The sequence below is a fragment of the Daphnia carinata genome, chromosome 3 (genome assembly GCF_022539665.2).
Source record: "Daphnia carinata strain CSIRO-1 chromosome 3, CSIRO_AGI_Dcar_HiC_V3, whole genome shotgun sequence".
NCBI lineage: Eukaryota > Metazoa > Arthropoda > Branchiopoda > Diplostraca > Daphniidae > Daphnia > Daphnia carinata.
Window position 1 is genome coordinate 2,377,055 of NC_081333.1, and position 23,165 is coordinate 2,400,219.

At 40.4% G+C, this 23,165-nt stretch overlaps 5 protein-coding genes and 1 long non-coding RNA gene across 6 annotated transcripts in view; 1 reads left to right on the forward strand and 5 right to left on the reverse strand.

The window, feature by feature from the left end:
* The window catches only part of LOC132087859 (uncharacterized), a 91,513-nt gene that overhangs the window by 54,288 nt on the left and 14,060 nt on the right, over window positions 1-23,165 (forward strand). The window lies entirely within an intron of this gene.
* On the reverse strand, window positions 1,363-3,921 carry LOC130693830 (regulator of G-protein signaling 8-like). The gene is made up of 5 exons (XM_057517052.1): window positions 3,170-3,921; window positions 2,431-3,047; window positions 2,217-2,344; window positions 1,923-2,086; window positions 1,363-1,811 (listed from the first exon to the last, which is right to left on the reverse strand). Exons 2-5 carry the CDS (start codon window positions 2,607-2,609, stop codon window positions 1,632-1,634), a joined length of 651 nt encoding a protein of 216 aa, XP_057373035.1. The 5' UTR covers window positions 2,610-3,047; window positions 3,170-3,921; the 3' UTR covers window positions 1,363-1,631.
* LOC130693839 (regulator of G-protein signaling 4-like) lies at window positions 5,304-6,666 on the reverse strand. The gene is made up of 4 exons (XM_057517062.2): window positions 6,534-6,666; window positions 6,320-6,447; window positions 6,073-6,236; window positions 5,304-5,996 (listed from the first exon to the last, which is right to left on the reverse strand). Exons 2-4 carry the CDS (start codon window positions 6,438-6,440, stop codon window positions 5,787-5,789), a joined length of 495 nt encoding a protein of 164 aa, XP_057373045.1. The 5' UTR covers window positions 6,441-6,447; window positions 6,534-6,666; the 3' UTR covers window positions 5,304-5,786.
* LOC130693188 (regulator of G-protein signaling 2-like) lies at window positions 11,762-12,437 on the reverse strand. The gene is made up of 3 exons (XM_057516310.1): window positions 12,308-12,437; window positions 12,076-12,239; window positions 11,762-11,986 (listed from the first exon to the last, which is right to left on the reverse strand). Exons 1-3 carry the CDS (start codon window positions 12,435-12,437, stop codon window positions 11,762-11,764), a joined length of 519 nt encoding a protein of 172 aa, XP_057372293.1.
* LOC130693827 (regulator of G-protein signaling 8-like) lies at window positions 15,444-16,758 on the reverse strand. The gene is made up of 4 exons (XM_057517048.2): window positions 16,495-16,758; window positions 16,275-16,411; window positions 16,002-16,165; window positions 15,444-15,929 (listed from the first exon to the last, which is right to left on the reverse strand). Exons 1-4 carry the CDS (start codon window positions 16,665-16,667, stop codon window positions 15,708-15,710), a joined length of 696 nt encoding a protein of 231 aa, XP_057373031.1. The 5' UTR covers window positions 16,668-16,758; the 3' UTR covers window positions 15,444-15,707.
* Window positions 20,232-21,459, reverse strand: LOC130693835 (regulator of G-protein signaling 8-like). The gene is made up of 3 exons (XM_057517058.2): window positions 21,329-21,459; window positions 21,092-21,255; window positions 20,232-21,001 (listed from the first exon to the last, which is right to left on the reverse strand). The coding sequence occupies exons 1-3, from the start codon at window positions 21,456-21,458 to the stop codon at window positions 20,777-20,779; spliced, it is 519 nt and encodes a 172-aa protein (XP_057373041.1). The 5' UTR covers window position 21,459; the 3' UTR covers window positions 20,232-20,776.

A 23,165-nucleotide genomic window follows, 5' to 3' on the forward strand; every position in this document is an offset into this window, starting at 1 on the left:
ATCCCTTTGTTTTTGCTCATGCAATCCATCACATACTGTCTAATGCCATCTAAACAAATCGGTAGCTATCTTGATTGAGTAATTTTGCAGCCCGAAAAATTGCGAAAACACAGAAGCTATAGATTTTTAACGTTATATGTATGCTATTTATATTTAAAGTTTATGTCTTTGGTGAGTTTAGTGGCTTTGAAAAATTTTAAATTGGTTTCCCATTTGCCAATGTCTTATGCTTGTATTTGTAACTTGACGTATTTGTGTACGTGGTATCAGCCGAATTGGTATGCGAACCCTACTGCCACTGCTTCAGGTAACATTTTTAAAGCCCTTTCGTCATACTACAGACGCGACGTGAGATTACATTTCAGACACACTGCAGGGTCGTACGTAACTACCGCTGTTTAATTCGTTAATTTATTTATTCAATCAACCCTCACCTGCCTAGAGTGACCTTATGCATTCCGCGTTGTTTGCTGGCTTAAAGAAAAGGAGTTATAGTACCTCTACCGCTTCTTTTCTTTAGTACGTAAACTTTTTTTATTTGCATGGGAAGGCGCTTAAACATAGACTGCAGTAAAATGCTTCTGATGAGCGAAGCTGGTCGTCCTTTTTCACTGAAAGAAGCTTTACAGCTCCAAAACAAACATAGTGAATAGAATAAAAAAGATATGCCGAGCACTATAAAACTTGTAATGAAATGGGCATCAATGAACTAAAGATGGAACCGAAATGAAAGAGTAGATTATAAAAACTAAACAATATTTTTTTTTTTTTTTTTGCTATTTTCCTGGATTCATTCACAATTCATTTTCAATCACATTTCATTCGTGTAGGCTAGTTATCTTAATTTTGCACGTCACGCCACGCCACAAAACAGTTAATTTTAGATTGCTGGGTTTTTTAATTTGCAACTGGCGAAGAAGCCTAATTTGTGCTAGCCAATCCTTAGTTCCGGGGGGCAAACCCTTTTTTTCCCATCTAATTTCCTATTCTATTACCCACACCTCGTTCCAACCATTCAGACGTCTGTTTTGAATTGATTTAGGGAGAAAAACATCAATCAACGAACTACCCTTGACCTAGTTTTATATTAAGATGTGTGATTGGTAGGAGCACGACATTCTGTCATCCAACACGTCATTAGCATACGGACGACAACACGTAAACACTAAACAGTTATATCACGATCACGAAAACCGATCGATATCACGGATCATGGGACTAGTGTCCTCATTAACGAACATGTCCATCTGTAGACGTCGGTTTCATTTCGCATCGCCAAATTCTTTCTTACCTTTTTTGTATTATTTAACTATATGCCTCGTCGATATTAGAACTAGCATGTGTATTGAACATGCAACACATTTCAATTTATATTTGGGCCTTTTCATCGGTTATCTTTCCTCTAAATCTTGTTGAAATGCACAACCACAGACCATCAAACTGAAACGAAGACGACGAAGCTTGTTTCTTTGAAAATTAACTACATTTAAAGTTGTTGGTGGCTCTTTTCGCTCATGAAATTCAGAACTAGATGGGGACTTATGCTTTTCAGGAAAACAAATAGAGTGGGTATCAAATGACCGATAAAAAATAGAGAGATCAACGGAGAGGCGGAAGCGGACGTCGTTCGGCTAAAATCGTTCTGGATATGCGAGTTCTAGGAATAACCTCGACTGGAGAAAACGCAGATAAGAATCACGTTCCATCATGTGTTGTGCTCTCCTTTGACCGCGATCAAAAGTGTGCTGGTCAATAATTTTCGATTGGACGTTGTTCAATGTAGTCAGTCTCGTCTCGGCATCCAAGTTGACCTATAAAACAATAGAAAAGTAGAAGGGAAACATTCAGACAACATCTAAGCGAAGAGGGAAAATTGTGCATAGAAACGGCAAAAAGAAAAAAGGCGGTCCTCGGCAACTCACTTGTTTAGGGGCTTTATCAGCCACAAATTCATTGTAAATCTCTGACGCTTTAACTTCCATTTCCTGTGGTTTCAAATGCTTGTACTCCTCGACCGCTCGCCAAAATTCCAAGTTCTCATTGCCGAATTCTCGTAGGAGAAAAGCGTGATAAAGGGCCGATCCATCTAGACACAAGCACAAAACGAAATAGAAACACTAATCCGCAAATGACGTCTTTACTTGTATATACCACCAATGTCTCTATCATTTTGTATTAGTGAATTTCAACATTGCAATAGGATAAAGTTGACTAACATTTAGATGCTACGAGGACGGTAAAGGATTCGGACCATTTTTGCGCTTCCTCCGGTTGAGGTATAATTGCCTCCGCACTCGTCAATCGCATGGATCCGGATTTCAAGTTTTGAAGTCGCATTTTTGATCTACAAATAATGCGTTAATGATAGCATTTTTAATCATACAACCAATGAACAACCAGACATACAAACATTTGAAAATTGAAACTAACCGTTCAATATGTTGCAAAAAGAAGCTTTTCCTTTCGTCGTTCAAGTTGTTGATTAGCTCACGTTGGACGTCGTAGGTTTCACGAAACAGCAGACCAGTTAAGGACCCGATGAGTAAGTGTTTGACGCTTTTATTGTCATCAAGGAAGGCTTGATAATGTCCTTGTTTGGTGAAAATCATATTCTAATTTCAAGCTAAATCAACCAAGCAAATACACAGTGTGGAACGGGATACTCCTCTCTTTGAACGCAGATGCAAATTAGGGAAATAACGGACGAGACGGACGGCGTGAACAAATGTACTGAAGTCTGAAGATTAGACGCAGATCAGACCGTTAATAAAAGGTCTATAGTTACAGACGGCGGTGGTGGATGTGGGAATTTCGAACTCAAAGAAAACAGGGATTTTTCTCTTTGCGCGCGCATCTTATCGTTTCGGAAATCCTCTGGTTAGATTTGGACGCATGGGTATTTGTGTATTTCACCGCAAAAACGAAAATGAAAAGTAAACCAACCGGAATGTTTAGCCAACACACAAAACTTGGGCAACTTGCTCGCAAACGTTGAATGAGGATTCACTTCGTCAACCGGTTGACCTAGTCATGCATAGGCCGACACTCTTACGACCGGTCGGAAGATGACCCGGATGTGCATACATAACCATTCATCAAAAAATAGAACACGATCAGGACATGTATAGAAGCGTATGGTGACCTACTTAAGTCTACACACTTTACTTACGGTGGCGGTTGACAGTATTTGACAGTATTGTCTTGTCTACTCTGCAAAGTAGAAATTGAATTAACAATTTGTGGGATTCAAATAGAACTACATGGGTCTATTAGTTAAGAAATGAATCAGGAACATGCTTTTAAAAAGGCCTGCCAGAAATCCATTTATAGAAGGTGAACGCCCGTTCTATATTGGGGTCTTTGACGACACTTGTAACAGCCATGTGACGTTGGTAGAAATGGTTGCTGGACAGTTGTACGAGAAAACTCAGTATCGTGGAACATAAAACACTTGAATAGACTGCGAATGAACACTGTACGAGGGTCACACAAGCAGCTAATCGAAGTCGCTAGGCGACCCAATACATCCGCTAAAAAAATCGGTACCGTGTTGTACTGTAGGCGTAAATAGTTAATGTCCTGGAACACTTTTACGAGGATGACGTTGGCTTTGATCTCATTGAACAAAAAAAAAATTTTAAGTCTGAAAGCTGGATAACAAACGACGTCTACTAAAATTCAAAATTCCATCATTTTTAAAGCAGGACAAGCTCTCCCATTTATCAAAATGGATTTCATATAAAACACGTAGGAGATTGAACCCAGTTTGACATATTCAACGTCATGGCCAAGTTCGATAAAGCAGGTATAAAACTTCGTTTCTGTGTAACCGTTTTGCGTCACGAGATGCGATCAGAAGTCACGTACGCTACTACACTCTCATCTCTGCAGAGTAGACTAAAAGAACGTGTTGTTCCAGCTAGCTACTACAAACGGCTGCTGGAATGTTGAGATAGGAAGTCAAGATAAAAAGCAAAAGTTCAGCTTGGCCGTATAGAACGTGGCGTCATCGCACTGGTCAAAGACCATAAACGAAGAGCTTCTCTCACGCTTTCAACGATTCAGTTTCAATGTCGTCAGCCAATCTAAGTTAATGCGTCGCCATTGGGAAAGAGGTCGATGTAGTTCGCTGGCCTTTAAAAAGGAAGACCTGTTTGATCTCTACATAGATCGAATCATTGCATTACAGAAAAAGAGAGCGGAAGAAATCGAAGCAACATGAGCCAACGTCACGCTCCGATAATAAGAATGACGCGATAAAGCGCACAAGTTTATTTATAACGTGAAAACGTGTCGCGATGGTCACGCAAACCAAAGACACACTTTAGCAAAAACAAATGTTTCAGCAAAAAGTAAACTAAAGTGTCATTAGATGTAAGCATAAGTTCCCTACGAACGCACTGTTCTTTTCCTTATTACTTGCTCTTTTAGCATTAAAGTACCAGACTGAACTCATGGGTTCATGAGGGGCCATACCCAACGCAACTTGTTTATCCCCAACAACAGCAAATCATTCTCTGGGTCTCCTAGTACAAATCAACCCCTATGAACCCTCTGCATATACCAGTAAACGCAGACCATCCGTATGGAATAAAGGGCAGCAGAGTGTGCCATCAACGTTTACTTGCCATCGGGTACAAGCGGTAAATGAACTAGAAAAACGCTCCCTCATCGCGATCAAATTATTCTCAAAAAATATGAAATGCCAAGATTAACGACCTTGTCTACAAATGACGTCAAACCCTAGTGGACTTTAATGCTCTGGGCGCATCCGTTTTCATCGCAGCCATTTTTAACTCATCTGAGATAACGATACGCTGTTTGTCCTTCTTTTTCTGTCTGTCTTTATTCTCCTTAATGGATCTCACGCAACTCTCTTCTTTCTTCATGTTCTATTTCTGTCGAGCTGCGGACCAAATGAGGCAAAAAGGAAATATATTGTAGCTAATGTTAGATCACAAGTCTGTAATGCATTAGATCCATTATAAATCCAAACAATGGAGCGTTAACAAAGGTGAAAGCATAGCGAATGGCTTTCGGGTATAAATATGGCACTCGTCTTATAGACGATTAGACTTTCAGGAGCTATCAATCCCCCTCCAAAAACATTTTGTTATACATTTCTGATTGCAACTTTCGTTTCCTCTTGGGGGACACAGCAGGTGAGATGATGATTGCGCTATTTATACACGCTTTCCATTGCTTGTTAACCATTTCGCTGACTACTGAACCCTTTCGTTTTTTGCCTGTTGACTGATAAAAATGCAGACATTAGTGTTTGTTGATTTATTTTAAAGCATTGAGTAGACATGTAATTGTAAAAATAAATTACATCGAGATCCCTTGGGTCGGGACCCGCCGACCGTGAATTTTTCCCATTTCGATACATTGGTTACATAAGAAAAAAAAACAAATACATATGTGGACTAGAACATAAAAGAAACATACAGCACTTGCAAACCATTTCGAGTTGTTCGATAGTCATGAAACGTCAACTCAAAATTCCTGGCAAGACAAAATAACAATATTTGAGACACACAAACGAGACTAGTTGACGGACTGCAGAATTCAAACTTTGACACCGAAACTCGCCTCTGAAATAAATTCGTGTTCCTTTAAAAATTTTAGACTATTTAAAAAATGTTTAAACTGGCATTACACATTTGAGAAAGAGGAGAACCAAAACATGAGGAATAATATCACAGTGAGCCTATAGGTGAGTAGCTGCAAAAAATCCGTTCAAGATTGAGTTGTTTGGTTGTCGTGTTCTATCTAGGCCCTATGATTTAATTGTCGGAAACGTAGCCGGCCGATGATGGACAATGTTCCGTGTGAATGAGTTCAAGATAGAGCGTAGACTGAAGGAAACGCAAGTAAGAATCACGTTCCATCATGTGTTGAATCCTTCTCTGGGCACGATCGAACGCGTGTACGTCCGGATTGTTAGACTGGACATTTGCCAGTGTCATGAGCCTCGTTTCAGCATCCAGATTGATCTGCCAATCACCAAACGAAAAAGGCTAGTTATGTATACAAAAGATCAGCTATCGTGATGAGTGATGAAAGCCTTACCTCTTTGGAGGCTTGGACGGCCACAAAGTCGTTGTAAATTTGCTGGGCTTTAGTTGCCATTTTTTGCGGTTTCAAATGTTTGTACTCTTCCACGGCCAGCCAAAATTCAAGGTTCTCATTACTGAATTCACGAATTAGAAAGGCTCGATAAAGAGACGACCCATCTAGAAAAACAACCCCGCAAAACATGTTTGATTAATCAATCAAATTAATCATAACGTGAAACACAAATAGGAGAACAACTTACATTTAGATGCCATAAGGTTGTCGAAAGATTCTGTCCATTTTTTGGCCTCTTCCGGTTTGGGTCGAGTTGATAACGAAGCTTCCGTACTCCTCCGACGTAAAAATCCAAGGTGGATCCGCATTTCTAATCTGCAAAGCAAAACAAGAACTTGAGGTACTGTTTTCTAAATAGAAAGGGAGAAACATTCCCTGCTCGGAGTGAAAGAAAAACTTACCGTTCAAAAAAGAAGCTGCCCGTTTTCACTGAGGTATGTCCCCCGGTTTGGAAATCTCAAAATGATGTGGACTCGAAAAAGAAATGAGAGAGGGAGAGAGAGAGCCGTTTTTGCTGCTGCGCTTGGCCAAGATTGAAGAGTGTCTAAGCGCTGAAGGCATCCGTTTGCACTTAAATAGAGAACTGGTAGAGTTAGAGAAAATGGGCGGGGAAAAAAGAACACGGTACTCAAACACGCCATCGGGACTATCATGTTTTTTTAATGCGCTTCGTTCGTCGTGTGCGCGCGCAACTTTCAGAAAATCCCGCTCAACTGGTTCACCGTCTGTCTATGCTATGCGTGTATTTCACTGGGAAAAGTATGTCAACCAGAATAAACAGACTGCCAGTGAAAGAGACAATGAGAACACATTGTGGTCTGTCTGATGATTTCTATAGAATTTTTTCCTTCTTAAGAGGAATTGTCAATGGGAATGTTGCCAGTGGCACAAATAGGGTCAAGTTGAAGTCTAATAATTCCATTCATCCCCGTAAGACCCGGTTACGTTTTGATTGAACCCATTTCATTTATTCAAAAAGGACGGCCTAAGACGACCATTATCTAGTCGGTTAAGTATAATTCCCTTCCCACGAGAAAGATGATCAAATTCAACGCATTTTCCTGTCTTATTCACGAACGTTTTCACGTAGAGAACGCGGACAGTGAATTCGTGATGGATTAAGGCACGTGCTCCAGTCAGTTAGAACGCAGTAAACAGGAACGTAGAGACGATGTGTCGGCAGCGTCAAAAGTCTGCTATTGACATGTGGATCAATCTAGGAAAGAGTAACACCCGTGTTCAGGCAACTCGTGTCCCATCAGCTCAATAAGATTATTGATAAGATCTCATGTCACGTAGCGGTGGGTAAGGTTCAGGTTTTCAAAGTCACGTCTGCCAAGCATCCCAACAAACCGAGAAACAATACGTTTGCGAGAATATACAGGTAACTATTGGAATCGGATGCTTCCGGCTGCAGAGGGAAGCCTCTCGAATTTGATTAAGAATTTGAGATATCCTTGTTGTACAGAACGCTACAAAAATACGTTATAAAACGTAAGATAACATCTGATTATCTTACATCGCTGAATGCAATTGTCACACAGGGCAATTCAATCATCTAAAAAGCGGAAACGTTCTCTTGCAAGCCGTTGCTTAGTGATGATGGCGTCCACCATCGGGAGCGGGAGGTAGGAAGATAGTTGAGATGAAAAGGTAGTAAAGCAAATCTCTAACGACACGTGAACTTGCGTCTCGTGTTCGCATACCCTTTTTTGTGCTGATCCGGTCATTGTTCGTTATTGTGCTCCGCCAAGTTTAGTGACAAAGATTGGCCAGATCGATGTCTACATCCTTTTGAATGGCGACATATTGTCTAATATACCCTATTCATGGCTGGAATCGCGCAGTGGGACGAAACTCTTTGTCGAGAATAAGTATAATCGTCATTTCAACTTTCTCTGTTTGCTCTACTTCATTTGATTTCCTGCATCGGTAAAAGATTACGTTCTCCTTTACATCGGAGAACTCTCTTTTGTGCTTTCGGCACACAAAACAATTTTGAATCTTTCATTTCGGAATGATGCTGGATTGCAAGGCAGTATGTCAAGAGTCTCTCCATTACAGTCCGGAGTAAAATCCGTTTAGACTGAAGTTCGTTATGTTGAGTTTGCTATCAAACACGGTTGTGGCCGACTAAAAAAGAGAAAACCTTCAAGGACAACTATTACTAGATGGACGGCTAATTAGGGCATGTATTTCGTCTTTTGTCGGAATAATTCGTTTTCATCCGGTTGTTTGCATTCCCGTGTTGTTGTTTTTTAAGAAATGTGTTCTACATTTATTGTTGTGTCTCAGTTGGTTTCTTGTCCTTGAGTGTCACCGAACAGGATAAAGAACTCTCTATTGTCCGTTGGCTGGTTTTTGCGGACTCGTAAGTGAACGGACAAGGGCAAGGAGTCCAGCAGTGCCACATGCACAATTGTTCTCTACGGCTGCAGCAGCCCAAATAAATCAGCTTCCATGAACTTTTTCTTTTCTAGGCCGCTTTCTGTACATGAATTTTTGGACGATAACAACCACAGAGGATTGTTTATGTTTGCCATTACAACGACAATGTTTATGCAAACCCATAACTATTCATTATACAGCATATTTCTAGGATGCCCTGTCCAAGTTAACGGGAATAATGTGATAGCGAATCAGCATTAGAATCCAAATAAGGGGAAACCTTACTTGGCCCTTGGACTTAACTTGACCAACGCAGCCACTTTGAATTCGAATAACTCACAAACTATAAGTCCCCAAGAAAAGTCAACTTGATTTTCGTCATTCTCGTTCAATTCTGAATTTAAATAATATATTTTTATATTAATATGCAAAGAAAAAAATAAATAAATAAAAAGTCGGGTTTATTTTGTCGGGCTTGTTTTATCGGGCTTATTTTTTTTTTTTAAGTTTTTTTACTCAAACGAAATTTTGGTAATTCCTTCAGAAAAAGAAAGCAGTGGATTCAAGGATAACTGTAGAACATAATTTTTAGCCTTTTTTACTGGGCAATTTTCTTAAATTTTAGAGCTCATGGACATTTTTGTTTTTCTCGCAAACCGGATCTCCAGAATCGCACAGGGCGTTGCCTTTGGTTGTGTGACGTACGTTAAACCTGACTTTGCGTTGTTAACACCACATTCTTGTTGTCTCTATCGATGGACTTCTGCGAAACTTCTCAGTACGCAGTAGAAGTTCGTTGGCATCTTATGTTGGTCTGTAACGCTAACGCATCGATAAGAATGGGTTGTCTTTATTTTATAAAATTCCCGCATTAATGCAATCGCACTAAACTCTTCAAAATTCCCCTCCACAGCAGGAATCTGTGGTTTCTATGGCGTTGTGCAACATCAAGCGCAACGGAAGCGTTTGATATTTTTCGCAGTACGTTTCGTACCTATGGCATCTTTGACTAACTGTAACAGGTTTAATGAAGCGCGTTCAACGGGGGAAAAATAGAAGCAAGAACAAAAATACCAGACGATCCTCAAGTTAAAATAAACCATGTTACAAACGTACTCGATGTTAGCGGCATAATTTTTTGAAACCAAACATGCACTATTGAAACTCAATGAAATAACTTGAACAAATAATTGGCCTAAAGTTTGAGGCTAAGGTAAACACGGCTGTATTAGCGATAAAGGCTTTTGTTTTAAGTGTAAGAAAACATAGATTTTGCTTAAAAAATCGAGCCGTGAGTGACCGCTGAAACGTCTGTGGACTGGCGGCAACTCAGAAATCCGACTGAGGAGTCAAAGAAGACGTTGGGTGCTTCCGGAACGTACGTTGGCATTGTATACTCCGGATCCTGCGTCATAACGTGAGAGATTGATACCATCTACAATACTTTGTGTCAGTGATGGTTGCCAAAAATAGCATCTAATTATTCTACGACGTGTTCGAGTGTTGCCCTTGAACCCTCAACAGAACAAATAATCGACTGTTTCAGCCAGAGTTCGTTGCGTACAAGTATCCGTGGCCATGAATTCCAAACAAGCAATTGTTTTTATTGTCAATGCAAATGTTTACTGCCGCCTTTTTTTTTTAAATCGTCAATATAATGTATGCTGTTTGCCATTAATGTGCAAACTTGGTTAATTTCCAGCTTTTCCACGTTGCATCTGCTGATACCTTGTTGGTCTGGGCAATAAAAGAAGATTAACTCAATGGGATGCCAGAAGCGGCGGCTTTATGGTTTCCAATACATGTACGGTTTGATCGTTTATGGTTATTGGCTCTCACTTTATCACGCAAGTACTCGCCCACTTTGCACGGAAGTAATTGGAAGGAAGCCGTCTACGCCACCACAAGTCCAGGCAAGAGACCATCCATAAAGAATGTTTAATGATCGGCTTGTTACGACATTTCTATGAAAATCGATGATAACGTCGTAAAATAACACGGGGAAAACCCTGAAAATGAACTTGGATGTACCCATCTCACTCCACCCTGGTGTGCACGTCCTTTTCAACCTACCCATTTTTTTTTAAATAGGAAAAATAAAGAGACTGTTGTCCTCCAACAGAAAGAAATAAGCACCATAAGGTTACAAGCAACAATAATCTTAAAATATTTCAGCGCTCACCAAGCACCTAGAGCCCTCGGGTCACCAGGAACTAAACAATCCCACAGTACCACTTTCACCGGCACTTGTGGATGCTGTTTCCATTTTTTTTTGGTGGAAGAGTACATGGAACCCATAGCTATAATAGCTATAATAGCTTTTTATTGTAACAATTCATGTTGTCTTGGTGACGTTGTTTTCTGGTTGTCACACGCAACCCGTGTTAATTCAAATCGTGCTCCACGACTCGTGTGGACTCAGCCGACATTTGCCAGCATATTCGAAGGCATTAAGATAAATCGATAACACTATGGCGCATCGTCTATATTACGTCGCAATTTTGAATAAAGAAGTCGATAGATCATTGGCTTTCGAACGTGTCTATGAGGATATTTAATTTTTAGTTGAGGAAACAATAAGAGAGCCTTTGCATCTCAAGCAGATCGGCAAACAAAGAACAGAGCGAGACAACCCCATGTCACGTTCCAATGGATAAACTTGGAACCTGGCATGTCGACATCGTGAGTCCCGAGCGGTACAAACGACGTTAATGCTTTTTATGTCCTACTTTGAATTGGAAATAATGGTAACTTATCGCACAGCACGTACGTTGCTCAAGTGATTTGAACGTCGGGGGATTTATGTCGGATCAAAGTGTTTCTCTTAAATGGGACTTAAATATGATCCCCGTATGAAATTTCAGAACCCATTAAAACGGGTGCATTCCCAAAACAAACTCCGCTAATATACTTCCTATAAACGTGATAGCTTTGTTTGATATAACACAAACATATAATATGTATATATGTATTAAGTCGAAAAGGATTCATCACATTTGAGTACAAGGAACAACCACGGAATACCGTGCTTATATACACAACGATATAATTGCATCAAAGATCATAGGAAACATGACGCTTTATCGGACTAGTTATAACAAAGAATAAACTGTAGAGTATTAGACTTCAATGAAAGGTCAAATCAAAATAGACTTGTTTGTTATAAACACATGAGATTCACCACAAACATGGCGTAAACTACACCCATTCGTTTTCCATATCCACATTAGATTTCTGGTCCTCATTCTGGGGAGGTTGGCTGGTCGGAATCATCACTAGCCGAAGCGGAATATCGATCCGGATGAGCAAGCTCTAGAAACAGTTTGGATTGCAAAAAACGTAGATAAGAATCACGTTCCATCATGTATTTGATTCGCTTCTGGGCTAGGTCAAACGCGTGTTGATCAGGGTTACTCGATTGGACATTTGTCCATGTTATTAGCCTCGTTTCTGCATCCAGATTCACCTGTCCAATCGTCAAGGAGATGAACGAGGGCGTTAAGTGAATATAAACATCCAATTTGGGATCGATGTGTTTCTAAGGTAACAGCGTACCTCTTTTGAAGCTTCTACAGCCACAAAGTCATTGTAAATTTGCTGGGCTTTAACGGTCATCTTTTGAGGTTTTGAATTCCTGTAGTCTTCAACGGCCAACCAAAAATCTAGATTTTCAGTGCTAAATTCACGGAGTAAAAAGGCTCGGTAAAGTGAGCACCCATCTGAAAAAGAGATTCAAATTGTATTTAACAACAGAGACGAACGAATTGCACAATCGTGTGAGGCTCACATTTAGACGACACGAGAGCGGTGAAAGACTCCGTCCATACCTGTGCCTCCTCCGGTTGGGGTCTGACGGATAAGGGTGAATCTGAAGCCCGTCTTCGTAGGAATCGAGATTTTAAGCTAATCAATCGCATTTCTACACTCGCCATAAAATAGTCGACAGTTGTTATACATATCGAAATGTAAAGTATTATTCCGTTACCTTATACAGTATATTGGGCGATGGGCGGCATAAAACCTTAATAAAGACTTAACGTCGTGTAATCTCTTGTTTTCACCTAACGTATCAGATGTACCATATCTGATAAATGAAACAGCTCGCGTGAGAGTCAAACTCTTCGGTGCACCTGAACGAAGGTACTAGACATTCTGAAGAGTGAAATCGTGTGGCGAATCGTATTTATGTACCAGCCGATCGGGAAAAAAGCAAGAGGCTGGTACTGCTTCCTGCTGCGCGCGCGTGAATATCCTATTCCGGGTAGGACATTGTGTGCATACGTGTTTAAGAATATATGTGATACCTGCACATAAATCATTTTCTCTTTAACTCTATAAATAGTGGCTATTATTCTTTCAAAGGAAAAAGGTGCGAGGGAACTAAGGTGTTACAGGATCATCAGACATGGACGAAACAGTTGCATCCGTTTTGTCTTATTCAATCAAAAGTAAACTTAATAATTAGACCAAGGCAGACCAAACAAAAACGGCTTTACCGCCCTGATAACATGTCAATGTCGCTAGGCAACTGGAAATGCTATTTCGGCGGGATCATAAATAAGATCATAGAGCCGTGTTGCTATACGTTCTCCCTTCCACACAAGAGACGATTTTGATAGGTGTTGCTATACATACACGTGAGGTCAATAAATCGTGTACACTCTGTTTTTGAACGCATAGTCTACCGAGGTCGTACCTATTGTCCAGTCTGACCTGTGTACTATACTCAAAGATATTTTCATCTACTGGCCTCATCGATAGAGGTTCTAGTTATGGCAATACAAGCTTGCGTGTTCTTTCCCTGAATACAAACAAAAAACAGGTGCCTTTTCTTCTTTATTTGCTATTTCAAATGCAACTCCATCTCAAGTTTGATTCATTGTACTTATCGCTCAGTTATTTGTTTAGTGCTTACCAACAATATGCTGCCATCCTTTGGCTATTTTAGAATAGGCACGATTTACATACGAATATTTGCACAGCTGGATTAAGAAAGCTACGTCAAAGTTTGAAGTCCGTGACATCGACCAAGAAGCAAGAGATTTAACGGTAAAAATAATTTTCATGACGTACGATAAGGATAACAGAAGGGATGTTATTTGCAGTCGTTTTGCGCAACACCCACGTATTCCTCTGCAGTTCGTGATAATAACATGCAGTCGCACGCTTTGTACATATAGTCTCTACTATAATATTGCACTGCCGTGGAGCTACCGTTTTGGGAAATCCAGACATCAGTTCACAAGACGTGGATGTCATTCTCTCGTAAACTTGAAAATATGCAGACATAAATCTCCGTTCAGGAAGGTCACGGCCAAATGTTGGCATCAGCCGGATCACGATGGATTGAGACATTAATGGACGTTCAATTATTGTGTCACGTCTATTTCTTTATTGGGAATTTTAGTATTTTTCTTAATGGCTGTTACCACCGACGCGACGTTCCTGACGCTGAATTCGCGTCAGTTAGTCAACTACTTTTGCTTCTACTCACCATCCCACTACATCATGAGCCGAATTACAAGTTGCTAATCAGAGGGCCTCAGTTTCTACGCTTTCCTTTTCGTTGGAAAGAATTAACTCGCAAGTAAACTTGATCTCTCGAACGTCATTGCAGGCCGCACGTAGACACATTGTTATGTAATTTTTCGTCACTACAGGCTTATACTGCGGATGGTGAACGACTTATTGATCGTAAAGAAAAAGCTCTTGTTCGTCGGAATCTCTTCTTTTTTTCACTTTAGTGTGGCATCCATTAAACCCTGCAACCTTTTACGAACGACGTAATCGTCTGCGTGCTGCACGACTAATATCGGCGGTTTGAGACTCGTGTCAAGGGTCTCGAGGTTTCACAAATCGTTTCTAAAGGGGAATCTATGGAACACGCACCACATTTCGATCGATCATTCCCGACTACCTTCGAATAGTCGAGAAAGAGGAAACTGGAAGTACTCTGCACTTTGTAACTCTTTGTTTGCCATATTGTCTTTCCTTACGTCATCATTGTACTGCACGATCACCAGTATGAATATCGAAGATTGTCTTGACGATCGTGTAAAATGAATTTTGTTTTTTGTATTGCGCATTATTGTAAAACGTGACACCTGTGCGTCATATTAAACCATCGATTGGGACTTGATGGTTCTGTGTTAGTTGGTTAGCTACAGTTTTTATTGTGGCTTGATGTTACAAATAAATTGTCCCCGATGGCCGGCAGTCAGCAACCTCAATGAACTCTACTTTTTATTTTCAAGGGTTATTCACTTGATTGCGGTCAGTGAGAAAACTTAGTCTCTCGCCTATCTAAGGGTTTCACGACCGCTTATTGGCCGGTTATACCGCGAGGCGGGTAATAAAACACATTCAAAGCAAATTGAATGGCAGAGTGATCCCAGACGATCCCTCCAGATTTAGCGACACACGGCAAACGTTATCGCAATGGATTATTCCCTTTGATCAGCAAATGAACGGTGCTTCCTTAATTCATGCACCTTGCTATTTGCGTGATTTTAGTTTCTCTTTCATAGCAATGCGCGCTATTTTTAGCGTGCAATAAGGAATGTAAATTTAGACGACTCCCACGTCATCCGTCATTAACATGCGGTCGACGTGTCGGGTGTCTTGTAATTAAAGAGCGGAGTGTGTTCCAACTTTGCCATTGAAAATTCGATCGATATTCCCGTGGAATCAACGAACGTTCTCCCGACTTCGTCTCAATAGTGTGTTCATGGCAGCTGGACCGTGATAACTAGCTCAAGATAAATCTGGAAATTTCCATATCTATAACTCTCAGCTCTTCAATGAAAAAGATTTCCAATTATAATACTGAAATAAACGTCATTTATTTACAACCAATATTTTATACAGTGATTGAAAGAAGCTAAGGGAATCCACCATTTCGATGGAACCCTTTTTCATTGCCTCAAAGTTCATGGAGACGAGAAAACAAAAAATCAAAGTTTATGGGACTAGAACAAACATAAAAGAGATCTAGGTTACATTGTACGAAATCCCTTTTTCTTTTTTTACTTAAATATAGGAGGAAAAATGTGACAAGAGAACTTTTTAGAACGGTCTACATCAACGTCCCGCACAAACTTGGAAAGGTTTTTCTGGGAGGGTGGGCGATGTAACCCAAGAGTAGGCCGTATTGCGATTATGTTTTTTTTTTTTTTTGTGTATTATCATCACGCTGGCGAAGACTTTTCTGTTACGTCACCGATGGACTCCGAATATCGCTCCGGGTGGGCTAGTTCAAGAAAGAGATTCGACTGGAGGAAACGCAGGTAAGAATCGCGTTCCATCATGTGCTGGACTCGCTTCTGGGCTCGATCAAACGCGTGTTCGTCCGGATTATTCGATTGGACGTTGTTCAGCGTGATAAGTCTTGTCTCCGCATCAAGATTTATCTTTAAAAAAAAATAAATACAAACAATAAATATATGACGTCAAAACTAAATCGCAGAAGATGAGGGACACACCTCCTTAGCAGCCTGGACAGCGACAAAGTCATTGTAAATCTGTTGAGCCTTAGCAGCCATCTTTTGGGGCTTAGAATTCTTGTAATCTTCAACGGCTAGCCAAAATTCCAGATTCTCGTTGCTGAATTCTCGAAGCAAAAACGCGTGATAAAGAGAAGATCCATCTGGAAGGAAACAGGCAAGAAAAGAAATTGATGAACTCGCACGTTCAAGCATCTGCGTGAGCTTCGTGAGCATCAATTTGTGCAGGGAATGCTTAGCTATTCAACTTACATTTGGATGCCATAAGAGCAGTGAAGGATTCCGACCACTTTTGCGCTTCCTCCGGTTGTGGCCTCACAGACAAAGGTGAATCTGGCATCCTTCGTCGTAGGAACCCAGATTTCAAATTCAAGAGACGCATTTCAGTTCTAAAATTATCGAGTAAAAGATTATTAAATCACCAGCTAATGATGAATTTCAAGTGCCCAGAGGCCGAGTAATGAAAACTAACCGTTTGAAATACGTGGAACACAATTTGGATGGTTGGCAGTCACTGGCGTTGCAACTTTTCCGGGCAACTGGCACTCCAGCAACGTGTGGAAAACGACACGAAACGAGCAAATGTTTTACGTTCAACGCGCTACACAACCGGTTCTCACAGCCGATATCACTCGCCTTGACCATATCTCGTTCGGAAACGAAATACAGCAACTCAAAATTCTAGAAAAACGAAGAAAATGAGAGACGGGAGAGCTGCTCTCTGACACGTACCGAAGAGAACGAAATTCTGGGTGGTGAACTCGGTCCGTTCTCTTGTTTATATATCCCCCGCAAGCAAAGTGAGGGTCGTAGATTGTGGCTCGCTGAAATGCAACATATTCGTTTTGGGGCTCGACATGTTTTGTGCTGCGCGCGCATGTGATCAGAACATAAGGTAGCACAACGAGTGTCCGCGCATTATTTCTATTTTACATTTTCTGTTTTTTTTTTTTTTGTTTTTTTGTTTTGTTTTTTTACATAGGACACGATAGCCAGCTTCTTGTTAACTGTTTACGTTATTCGGGTTGAATGACTTAGCAAGGAAATGCGTTAATCGCTCCCGATGTTTCGACAGTAAAAAACAAGAACATTCGATTCGATATTCGATCGTATCCCCTTGGCCACGTCGATTCGCCGTATCAGACAGGCAATTTTTTTGTGCCAAGAAAAGTTGGAGATGAATCGGCAATAAATGCCAAACACTGCAGAAACTGACGTGAGCATTTACTGAAACGTAGTTGTTTTCAAAGCCAGAACAGTAACCTCAGAACTATTCCATGATGTTGAGTTTCTTGTCGGACGACATTTAATCTATACGAGAATACGGGGAATCATGATTATCAAACATTCAAAATGTGGATAACTTGCTAGCCGGTTGTCCGTGTGTCACGATAATCCGCACAACGGACAAGTGACGCACAAACGCTGAAAATGCGAAACACCAGGCGACATGCAACTACCATCGAAACTGGATCGTCCTACGAAACGAAGTGAAAACATCAGACGATGGAAAGAAACACACTATTATTAGCCATGCGATACAATCGAGCAGGTTCTGATGAACGCGTGCCGAACGCTCACGTGTACCGAATTTGCATACCAATTTTGCAAATAATCCGATCTAAAAATCGCAGGAGTTTCAACTTCCCACCAGAAATAGAATCCTGTTTGATCGATTTCACGGTTTACAGCGTTCCCCTCGTGTTCTCTCATCTTGATTGTTGATTGTGTGTGAGACAAACATAGTCGTTAACCAAGGCTCGTTTAAAAATTTGGCTCAGAGAACCTCTTGTCGCTTTTGAACTCAATCATCCACGAAACAACGTCAGGCTGCATAGTCCTCGGGTTCAATGTAATGCAACAACACATAAAAACTCTAAAGTAAGTCTCACTCTAAAGCGCATTCGCAATCGAATCGGAAGAAAGTGATACTTAACTCCAGCAGCGCAAGACGAGGCTCACTGCTCGCTTCGGTAGCTCACCGTTAAAAAATGAAAAATTCCAGCGACGAAGGAAACCAGTTTTCCAAAAAGCTATGTCTAATATAGATGTGTAAATGGATGCACTCTAAACTTGAAATGTATCACATAAGGTCACATCTAATTTGCAGTTTTACTAATGCTCCCAACTTTTTGATAATGAAGTGGATGTTGCTGTTTGACTTGTTTTGTCCCGGGTCTTCGGAAAAAATGCTACAGTCACGCTTCAAGTTTTTGTGTGTGTGTGTTATCACACGTGCCCAGTGCGCGTTGTTGCACGAACGACTATATTCAAGGACATTTATTTGCATTGTAAAAACGTAGCAAGAAATCTACCGAATGTCACGTAACAGACGAAAATAGCAACGGCTCTACGCTAAACACTTGTCATCGAAACATCGATTTCAATGACAATAGTCCTCGGCTAGAATATAAAATTTGAATATCAACTTGAATATGGATAATGGATGCGAACGCGCTGATGGTGAGCGTAAAATGTCACGTGGACGGGACACGTGACGCCTGTTAAAATCCTTCATTTCTTTATTGTCATCACTTGTTAGACATTTTAATTATCGTTTCAGCTTCGAAAATCTACTGGGAAATGGCTTTTTCTTCATGTGAATTTCTTACGTTTCCTTTTTACCGCAAAATCAACCTCGTAGCGCGTCACGAAACAAATAGGGTGTAACCAAAAACAACTTTTCGTTTTTTGTTTATCGGACAGGAAATAAAACCATTTTGATTTGGTCTTAATGCAAGGTTTCGTTCAATTGCTCGTATCTATCAGCTGGATGGTGATTTACTATCGAGAGGATATCAATGCGTGTCGATGTCTGTTGTACTGCACACGCACAATCAAATAACAGGCTAACTGGTTCCAGATTGAATTATGCACGACGGGATGTGCGAGAGTTGCGAGAGTCGTAATTCATAAAGTAAAACGATGGAAAGTGAAAGAGTAAATGGCTTTCTTTGTTTTCTCCAAATGGACGTGTCATGCGGTTGAAGTAAAAAGTTCTAATTGAATACTTTCAGTACGTCCGTCATACTTTGCGACCTGGTCGGTTGTCCAGTTTTCTATTTCTCTCCAATAGCCTGGAGTGGCAAGTGAGATCGGACCTAGATCGTTCTCGTCGCCCGATAGTATAGCTTGTGTGCAATCAACATCCAAAGAGCACTCGCTTTTAAAATTACACGGCCCTTTCTAAAGTCTAATGTTACCATGGACGGAGTAAAAAAAACAAAATGACCGAACTGACTCAACGACAACAATGAAACTCTATGACTTTTTCAAGTGTTTCTATGGAGCGACTAACAACCTCTTGTTCGACGAATGACGTCAAACTCGCGTTGTCTTCAATGTTCCTTCACTACGACTCATCCGCATTTCTTTTATCTTCCATTTTACAAGATAACGATCGTTTTTTTTTTTTTTACAAGCGCAGTTCTCCTTTTTATATTATTTCACTTTCCTAGAACGTTTCTGGATATTTCTTCCGCCCTTTTTTTAGTTATTTTTAGATCGATTTAAGAAAAAGAATATTTTGCAAAAAAACATTAAGTGCAAAACTCTTGTGCGGGCGTATCGATGTGAATTGCATTATAGCTCGATTAGCTCTTTCAGTAACAGTGAGTGTTGGCAAACGGGAAACGATGTAGCACACATCCCTTCAAATTCGCATGGTCTATAAATAGCATTCGTTCAAGAAACTTTGGGCAGCGATGAAGGTCTTCACTGTGTTGGCCCTAACTTTTTGTAAACAAATTTCATGGGGCTGGCTGTTGACGATCAAAGATTCCCTTCGAATGTTTCATATCATATCTTCTGAAAGAAGTCGATGAAATGGAGTGTAATTTTTTTCTTGCACGAACCATTTACCTCATGACTACAGACGTTGACGTCATTGATGATATACCTTTACAAATTGGGCACCGTCGAAGTGCAAAAGAACCCGTGACCGAACGGAGAAGCTCTTGTGCTCTTTTGGGTACCTCTATTGAAAATTGCAAAGACGGCCGACAGGGCCAACGAGAACGACATAAAGTTTATCACGGCAATTTATTTTATTTTCGTTTTTGACGTCACGCTTTTTTAAAGCATAAAGACAATATGGCTCTGAAGCTCGAAATTGATTGCCATGCTGTTGTGGTTAGACTTCTGTATTGGTTGCGTCTTCCCATGTACACTGAGAGAAAGTTTCAATGCATTCCTTCTTTATTGGTTCATTTTATTGTTCCATGTCATTACGTAGTCAATTTAGTGCATACAGTACGTTTTATGAAATAATGTGACCATTTGTTTAAAAAAAAGTAGATATCACTGTACGATCAGTATCAAAATAGAGATAACAACAATAGAAGAATTGAGGTCCACTGACCACCACGGTTTCTTTTATCAAAGGGCATTAAACAAATCAATTTTTACCTAACTTAATTCTGAATGAAGATTTCAATAACATTACTGAAAGGAAACGGCTCTTTGGTAGCGTTTCACAGACACAGATAAGAGATTGGCAAGAGGAACCATCCGTTTCAGAAACGGACTAGAATTTCACAGAAAAACATGGATATTTCTAGAAAATATAATTCAAACAAGCAACGTTAGAAAAAGTAGAAAAACAAATTCGACGCCGACTAATATCACAGTGTGCGAGAGCTAAACAATTTCACATCGAATGTGAGGGACGGTGCCTTACGAAAATCATTCCAGCCATCCTGGTAAAGCCTTCCGTTTGTACAGTTACACATCGGGTGCTGGTGATTTTCTTGTTTTTATAGAACTGACGAAGAGACGTTTGTACCGCAGCCGGTTGATGTTGGACATTGGCTCGTTTGAACGAGTTCAAGAAAGAGTTCAGACTGGAGAAAACGTAGGTAAGAGTCTCGCTCCATCATGTGCTGGATGCGTCTTTGGGCTCGATCGAATGCGTGCTGATCTGGATTGTTAGACTGAACATTATTCAATGTGATGAGTCTCGTTTCGGAATCGAGATTGACCTATGGATAGGAAGAGAAATGGAGTTAAGTACAAAATACATTCTAAGAGCTAAGGTTCAAATGGCAATCAGATCGAATAAGATAACGCACCTCTTTGGATGACTGGACAGCGACAAAGTCATTGTAAATTTGTTGAGCCTTAGCAGCCATCTTTTGGGGTTTAGAATTCCTGTATTCTTCAACGGCCAGCCAAAATTCCAGATTCTCGTTGCTGAATTCTCGTAGTAAGAATGCGCGATAAAGAGAAGATCCGTCTGGAGAAAAGAAAGAGCGAATTGTTTTAATTTAAGGTATACACGTTAGTTGTTAAAGTAAGAAATGACTTACATTTGGATGCCATAAGCGCAGTAAATGATTCTGCCCATTTTTGCGCTTCTTGCGGCTGTGGTCTGGCCGACAAGGGCGAGTCTGGAGCCCTCCGCCTTAAAAATCCAGCTTTCAAGTTCAACAGCCTCATTTTGGCCTAACGAAACAAAACCACAACAGTTAGTTCCCTGAAGGCTAATTAGAAATAAATGTTTCAATGAACACCAGGAGGAAAAAGAAATCAGAAAACTCACCTATTGGTAAAACGAGCTATTGGCTTCGTTTGTAAATGTTACGAATAGCGGAGCGATTTGTGCTTCGACGTTAACGAACTTTAAACACTGGAACGAAGAGTCTTGCAGTTTTCGAAGCTTGCCACTGTAATGGTTGTTATTGTTATTGGTTTCGATCATGTTTCGTTTCCAGAAAATAAGTGGAAGAAAAACATTTGGTTTTGAAACCCTATCACGTCAGTTCACTTAAATTTTTTTTTTTTTTTTTTACTGAGCGTTTAGAATTTCTATAATGGACAGGAGCAAATACAGCACCGGTACACCTGGCACGAGTATTGAACAAAGTCTGAAGCCGAAGGTAAGCTACGTCTCCTTTATATATGCCTCTTAACGGCTATATGGTCGTTGGGAAAAGAAACGGATTGTTACATTGCTTCGTGATTGCTGCGCGCGCATTGTAAATTTTCAGAAAATCTCACCGTGGTTACTATGTGGGTGCCTTATGTTTCACCGTGAATACAACTTTAATTAAAAACGAGCAAACAGCCAAAACAAAAAGCCGTGTAGCCTATTCGCCTACACGTTTTGTCTTTCACTCGAGGATTTTATTCAATAAATTAGTATACCAACCGGGTAAATTGTAAACAACATCTCTGAAGCGACGGGACATGCGCCAATCGTCCGCACGGGCAGGTTTCTATGCGTGAGCCACACACGTGATGCTGTGTCCCGTGTCCGATAGCATATGATGCCTCTCGTGATTTTATCCTCGCAGGGTCAATGTTTTAATTCCTCATGCAAAATACCTTGATGAATAATTGAATTTTATGATATTACACATGTGATCACAATTTCCCTGTTGAACAAAGATCACGTCCTAAAATTGTATTGTTATTGAGATTATGGTTAAAGTGTATGACAAAACGTGAAGCATCTGTCAATGTCGAAAAAGAATCGGTTGTCGCAGATCACTGGCAGTCACCAGGACAAATGTCAACATCTATTCATCTTATTGGTATTGATCAATCTCCAATTGAAATTGCTACCTTTCTTTTTCTCGTGCAACGCTGAGTTGGCAAGCCAAAGTCAAACAAGACCAAGTTTCCTCCGAAATCGGGGGGGAAAAAAATGCTCGTGTCATGTTGAAATGACAAGAAGCATCTCCAGGGTGCCAAGTCCCGGTCGTTGTCACGCAATATGCATCGTCTCTGGATAAGGATATGAAAGGGCAACCGTGCGGATGCTTTAATGTATTTCTTGGAGAAGATCACAACACCAGAAAAACTCAATAAGCATGTTTCACTCAAAGTGAGCAATGCAAATTCAAAATCAGCAAGTTTTGCTCTCTAGTTGCACCATGTTGCGTATAAGAGGGCACCCCTGAAAAACGAGTGATCATGTTTTTGAAATACATTAGATATCTACGCAACTAGGAACCTGGGGTCCTTAGACGAGGGCAAAATGAAATATAACCTCTTATCCTTTTAAGGCAATTCCTAATAGGCATCCGTATTGACTGTGGAAGATCACTGTGCCTCTTGACCAGCCAGAAATTCAATACATGCGAAGTAAAAGAGATTCTTTCCTTAAAATAAATTTAACTAAATAATGCAGTAAAATGTCGA

Bases quoted from the DNA above. Each gene is read 5' to 3' on its own strand.
- LOC130693830 (XM_057517052.1), bottom strand. From the start codon at position 2,609: ATGATTTTCACCAAACAAGGACATTATCAAGCCTTCCTTGATGACAAT. The intron at 2,345-2,430 runs GTTAGTTTCAAT...CATTATTTGTAG, and splicing joins TTTTTGCAACATATTGAACG to ATCAAAAATGCGACTTCAAA. The intron at 2,087-2,216 runs GTTAGTCAACTT...GCTTGTGTCTAG, and splicing joins CGTCCTCGTAGCATCTAAAT to ATGGATCGGCCCTTTATCAC.
- LOC130693839 (XM_057517062.2), bottom strand. From the start codon at position 6,440: ATGCGGATCCACCTTGGATTTTTACGTCGGAGGAGTACGGAAGCTTCG. The intron at 6,237-6,319 runs GTAAGTTGTTCT...TTGTTTTTCTAG, and splicing joins CAACCTTATGGCATCTAAAT to ATGGGTCGTCTCTTTATCGA. The intron at 5,997-6,072 runs GTAAGGCTTTCA...GGTGATTGGCAG, and splicing joins CCGTCCAAGCCTCCAAAGAG to ATCAATCTGGATGCTGAAAC.
- LOC130693188 (XM_057516310.1), bottom strand. From the start codon at position 12,437: ATGCGATTGATTAGCTTAAAATCTCGATTCCTACGAAGACGGGCTTCA. The intron at 12,240-12,307 runs GTGAGCCTCACA...TCTCTTTTTCAG, and splicing joins CGCTCTCGTGTCGTCTAAAT to ATGGGTGCTCACTTTACCGA. The intron at 11,987-12,075 runs GTACGCTGTTAC...ACGATTGGACAG, and splicing joins CTGTAGAAGCTTCAAAAGAG to GTGAATCTGGATGCAGAAAC.
- LOC130693827 (XM_057517048.2), bottom strand. From the start codon at position 16,667: ATGGTCAAGGCGAGTGATATCGGCTGTGAGAACCGGTTGTGTAGCGCG. The intron at 16,412-16,494 runs GTTAGTTTTCAT...CGATAATTTTAG, and splicing joins TGTTCCACGTATTTCAAACG to AACTGAAATGCGTCTCTTGA. The intron at 16,166-16,274 runs GTAAGTTGAATA...GTTTCCTTCCAG, and splicing joins TGCTCTTATGGCATCCAAAT to ATGGATCTTCTCTTTATCAC.
- LOC130693835 (XM_057517058.2), bottom strand. From the start codon at position 21,458: ATGAGGCTGTTGAACTTGAAAGCTGGATTTTTAAGGCGGAGGGCTCCA. The intron at 21,256-21,328 runs GTAAGTCATTTC...TCTTTTCTCCAG, and splicing joins TGCGCTTATGGCATCCAAAT to ACGGATCTTCTCTTTATCGC. The intron at 21,002-21,091 runs GTGCGTTATCTT...TCCTATCCATAG, and splicing joins CTGTCCAGTCATCCAAAGAG to GTCAATCTCGATTCCGAAAC.